Source organism: Vigna unguiculata, chromosome 5 (assembly GCF_037176805.1).
Source record: "Vigna unguiculata cultivar grain cowpea cultivar isolate G323 ecotype 2 chromosome 5, ASM3717680v1, whole genome shotgun sequence".
Lineage (NCBI taxonomy): Eukaryota > Viridiplantae > Streptophyta > Magnoliopsida > Fabales > Fabaceae > Vigna > Vigna unguiculata.
In genome coordinates, this window is record NC_140796.1 from 7512427 (window position 1) to 7518426 (window position 6000).

The following is a 6000-nucleotide window of genomic DNA, read 5'->3' on the forward strand; positions in this document are numbered from 1 at the left end:
ATCAATGTACTTCCCGAAGTATTCTCCGCTTTGAAGGATAGAACTCCGTCATAGTTTTGTCCTTAAAAGGCATCAGAAAGTGGAAAAAATAAGAAGTATATAAACTTTGTTTGACCTCAAGTTATGAATAACCACCACGGCCTCAACTTTGACTATAAATTATGAATAATTATCACGTTCCCGAAGTATTGTCCACTTTAGAACATGAAATTTCATCACTATTTTGTCTTTAAAAGACACCTCGAAAGGTGGAAGGAGAAAGAAGTATATAAACTACACTTGACATTGACTCCTAAGCAATGTCAAACTTATTGAGTGTACTAAAAGAATAACATTCCACTCTGTTTTATTCTCATGTTCTTAATCTTTTCATCACTTAATAAGTTTTTCCTTTTAATTTTTCGTAATAGAGAAAACACCCTTTTAACTACAAATTCCCTAGCCAATCTAAAATACGTTAAAATGTCAGGGTGAAAGTGAAAGTTGAGTAACAAAGACGAAATTAAAATTTCCAATAAAATCATGCTTACAGTCACAGTCACATACCTTGTGGCATCAAGAGATCAATCACTGATATGAGCACTTTGATGCCATCAAAATCCAAAGTTTTTAGATTTCCTGCAATTTCTCCTACTCAAACTCGACAACGAATTCGGAACTCAATAACTCGAGAAAAAAAAAAAAAAACTCAATATAATGAAATCCACTGAATGAAAACCAGGAAGCAATTCATGTGCATCTTAGTAAATCCACTGCAACGCAAAAATAAAAGATAAAAGAAAACAACAATCATATACAAATATAATCATAGTTATTATATTAAATAAATAGTTGAAGATCCCTTTGCTAGTCTAATTTCCAATGTAGCAACCAAATTAAAGAAAAATAATAATAACTAGTTCATTCAGAGACCGAAAACATGTTTGATCATTTGGAAAGAGATAGAGATGGTGAAGCATTGGAGCTTGAAGCAGGAGGTGATGGTGGAGACCCGTGCCTACGAGGAAGGTCACGTGCCACTGCTTCCACGTCAGCCCTAGTAGAACTTGACGGAGGAGCAGCCACGTATTGACGTGGGTCAATGGCCCTATGTTGCATGGCCCATGAAATTTGCCCCGTCGGATCAAAAAGTGAAGACAAGTCATAAGTGGTGGCCGGCGCCATCACTCCGGTCGCCGCCGACGGCAAATCAGCCATTGAGAATCGCAGTGCCGTCGCCGGTTGAGACGGAGGAGGTTGCGGCGGATGAGGTACCTCCATCTGGGCAAGGTGGCCTTGTAGGTATGAGAGTTCTGCTTGCAAGCTCACCACCTTTATGTAGAACAAAAAAAAATGTTAGAACATTGTAACTCATTGAATAAATTATGATTTTATTTTATAAATGAAAGATAGAATTATTTTATAACTTTTTCTTCAAATGGAAAAATAGAGAAAGATAGAATTATTTATAAATGAAATACGTAATTTTCAATCTATGTCGCGTTTTCTAATTAATTTAGTAATTATGGATAAAAAAAGGTGAGGATCCCGAGTAGGATTAAGACTAATTAAGGAAAACATAATACAAGTATCAACACGGTAACTTTAAACAAACTTCTAGAAAATGTACAAGCAAGAGTTTTGTACAAACAAAGGTACTTCCAAAAGATACATAAATAAACATGATTAAACTTGAAGGAAGAAAACAATATATGGTTCTTTTAAAAATCAGAAATTCATAGATTCTATAAATAACAATAATGAAATAATTTCAATACTAACAACATAAATATGAGCTAATTATTTTAGAACAGATATATATGGAGAGAGAGAGAGACAAAAATACATTAATTCCATTTGAGAAATGGTAAGCATACTTTTTTAACATTTTTATATAAATTTTCTAGAAACTCAACAAAAAATTATTTATAACTTATTTCTTTTCCTACTCTGTTACGGCAAAGGTGAGATGAAAAGAAAATATAATCCTAGGTAGACTACTGCAAAAGGAACAAAAACTTCCTTCTACGAAACCATATTCTACGCTACTAGAAAATCTTAAATAATCAAAGAATTAGTGGATTAATATGTGTAATTCCAAAACTTAATTATCAAAATCAAAAGAAAGTATTAGCATCGTGCATTCACAATAATGTAAATAGTCTTCTGAACAAGCTTATAATTTTGTCCAATTGTCAAATAAAGTTCGACATTTTTATCATTAGGTTAAAATTATTTCAATTTAGCTAGTAAGTTTTTATGAGCACTGTAGTTAAAAAAAAAAGTATTATTATATACATTTTACAGAACACATGCTATAGTTAATTAACACAGGCTATGCATATAGAAAAAAAAATGGTGGAGAAAATTTGAGATGTTAAGATTTCATAATCTAAATTTTACTAAAGATATGAATATATATTAGATTGATTTGCGAAGGTGATTTTATGAAAAGATATATATAGACAAAAAAAAAGGTTTATTTAAATTATGTGTATGAAATTGGGTTGAAGGGTTGAACTAACCGACCAGTTCCCCAAAAGCTGCAAGAAGCAAGGAGGTAATGGCCCATGGCATTTGTGTAACAGCCGACCAACATCATTTGTTAATCAAATAAGAGTTAAGGAATTAACTGAAATGCATTCAAACTGTCTCCCTTATTTCCATGCCTTCCAAACCCTACCCTTACTTTACTCAAACCTCACCTTTCTTTCTCAGCGCACAAAACCACAAGCTACTACTTCTTCTACTACAATGCATGCTAATCTTTTCTTCTCCTTCACTTGAAGGATCGGAGCCACAAGAGAAAAAGAAACTAAAAAAAATACACAGATGGGTCCCTTTTCCCAGCGGCTTCATCATAAACTGTAGCCAAACTGATTTCATATAAAAAATTTATTAAATATATTTGTTGTCTTCAAACATGGATATAAAATTATTGAAATTTATTTATATTCTAAATTTTAATACATTTTAAATCTCAAAATTTTAAAAATAAATAGAAATGATGTTTCTCTTATTTCTGTTTCATTAATTATTTTAGGTATTAAATGATATTTTTATTAATATTTGAGTCAGAATATATCAAATATTATGGACTCAAACATCATTTTGAATTTGACGCATAAAAAAATAACGTAATTAGGTTTGGAAAATTATATATATTCGTTTTAAAAGTTTAAAAATTAAAATATATAATAAAATGATAAAATTTATAGACTAAAATCATATTTAATAATAATAAAAAAAACTAAAACAAAAACTGGTTTCTTTCTTTTTCATTGTTTTGAGAATACAATGAGATTGAAAACCATGGCGGAGTGGTGTTATGTGAACATTATAAAACTAGGCTTTTCTTAGGTTTCACTTTATTGGCCAGCAAACAAACAAAATAAACTGGAACGTTACATGAGTCAGTCATACATCCATTCATACATATATATTATATACATACACATATATTATATACATACATATATTTGTATATATATATATATATATATATATATATATATAATATGTTTAATTTACGGTTTCTAGAAACAGAAAGTCTAAAAAAAACTCAACACTCTCAATCTGATAATTTTCTAATTTCTGATATGATTCTCATTCTACAGTCAATAGAAAACGTCTTGAAAGCATACCGATTGAAGTGATTCACCTGGTTAGGTTAGTGTTGGGGAGAAGAAATTGAAAACTGATAATTCAGGTAGCCAAATTAAAAGCAAGCAATTAATTGACATATATAATGCACATGCCAAAAACACACATTAAGAAACCATGGTTAATCATATATAATTCTGTCGAGTTAGAGTTATAATCAAAATCAATAGTTTACCTGTTGCTGAAGGGCAAAGATGTGCGAAACACAGCCGTAAACAGGATCTCTGAGGCGTGATTGTGCTTCATAACAAATGGTGATGACAGCATCAAGCCTCTTATGCACAGGAATGCTAAGGAGAAGCTTGGACACGTTGCTAGCCCCAAAAACCTTGTGCACAGTGGCGAAATGGATTGTACCTTGCTCCGCATCGAAATACGGAGCAAAGATACAACCCGGAATGCATTTCCTCCTGAGGAACTTGCAAGCCCCACAAGGGCTACCAGTACTGCTGCCACCGCCGCTGCCGCCACTACCACTGCTCATGCTCATGTTGGAGTAAAATTATATAGGTGAGAAGGGTATGGGAATGATTAGGTTATGGAGAGAGGATTTTGTGAGAGGGGTGAAGTGTGTTTGGTGGAAAGAGGAAGAGAAGAAGAAGAAGAAGGGTGGAGTGTTGTGAGGAAGAATTTAGGTAGGATACGTTTGGTGGGGTTAGGGAGATTTAATGAGGGGATTTAATAGGAAAGAAGAAGTCTTAAAAGGCACGCGAGGGAGCAAAGGCTTAACATCCACATTTAGCTGTTTGCGTGAAGAAAAACATGAGGTATAAGGTGGCTAGCTATGGCTTCTTTGCTCACAATTACCCTCAAAACTTCTTCACCTTTTTCCCTCTTTTGTCTTCGTTCCTCTCGTGATCGTGAATTCATTCAACACACAAACATGCTCTCTCTCCGAAACACACACACTTTTGAGACTTCCCCTAGTTGTTATCATGTGAGTGCAAAGGTATGTGTTGGGAGAGGAAGCTTTGAATTTGGACCAAGAGATGATGTAATCATAAAAGAGGGTTTTGTAACCGAGCCAAGCTAATGAGAACAAATTTTTTTGTTATTTTTACGCGTTTATAATATGATATAACATGAGAGAGAATGTGCTGATTTGCATTATTTTGTTTTTATGTGGAGAAAAACAATAGAGCTGATGATAATTTGGTGTTGTCATTGTTGTGACTTCAAAACATTAAAATTCATGACCTAACTACGGGTTTGAGACGGATTAGATCGAAGAAAAAAATCAATTATAAATGTGGATTAAACGGAATTCGATCATTTAATTTAAATTAAATGATTAAACAAAGTTCAAGGCAGGTTAATCACTAATTTATCAACAACGATTTTTTTATTACTATTTTATCATTTTTTCATAAGTTTTTTATCATAATTATTTACTATTTTTAATTATACAAGTTGACATTTTAATTTTTTTAAATATTATAATATTGTTCAATAATATTAAATAGTTTGAATGTTTAATTTATTTGTTTGACACTTTAATTTTAAAGTATTATATATATATCTTTATAATCATGTTTGATGAAATAAATTAGTACTTTGAATGTAGATTTAATTACTTGGATGATCTCCACTTTGGTAGGGGTGTCTTAACTTGGTCCTTATTTTTAAAACGGTTTCAATTGTATCCCAACTTTTGAAAAAGTGTCTCAATTAGATCTCTTTTAGAAAAAAAAATCACCAACGGTGTTAACGACATGTCATGTGTCAATATGTGGTTTTTTAAGTTTTTATAATTTTTAATTTTTTTTTTCAAAAAATTTTGTTACCACGTGTCAATGTGAGGTCTCTGTTGTGATATGTGGTACTGTCAGCGTCACGTGATAAGACATTGCCATGTGTCGGTGTCACTCTCAAGTGTCATTGTCTTTATTTTAATTTAGTCCTTATATATGTTATATATGTCTTTTTGATTCAATTTAACCCCTACCTATGTCTCTTTGATTCAATTTTGTCCCCTTTTCTTTTAAAATAGGGCAATATTATCTCTCCAATTTGAGACCAAATTTATCATTTATATAAATGTTATACCCATATGTTTTATTAAAAATGACTTTTTAACATGTTACGTTATTATATAATTATTAACTCATGTTTTGTTAATCATTACTTTTTTCTTTCAAAATAGAACAATATTGTCTTTCTCCAATTAATCAAGTCAATCCATTGATTGTATGAAAGAAAAAAAAAGCTCTTAAATGAGCTAACCCATCTAACCTACCAACCCCAAGATGAGTCGTGTCGGGTTACAAAATTTTTAACTCACTAAAAAATAAGTCAAATTGAGTTTATCTATCTTTACCGCAATCTACTATGAATCAACTTGATTATTGTGACACCTTT

At 31.7% G+C, this 6000-nt stretch overlaps 1 protein-coding gene across 1 annotated transcript; it reads right to left on the reverse strand.

Annotated features, from left to right (window-relative positions):
* Nucleotides 1-794: 794 nt before the first annotated feature.
* LBD18 (LOB domain-containing protein 18) lies at nt 795-4618 on the reverse strand. The gene is made up of 2 exons (XM_028073816.2): nt 3818-4618; nt 795-1311 (listed from the first exon to the last, which is right to left on the reverse strand). The coding sequence occupies exons 1-2, from the start codon at nt 4130-4132 to the stop codon at nt 928-930; spliced, it is 699 nt and encodes a 232-aa protein (XP_027929617.2). The 5' UTR covers nt 4133-4618; the 3' UTR covers nt 795-927.
* Nucleotides 4619-6000: the final 1382 nt, after the last annotated feature.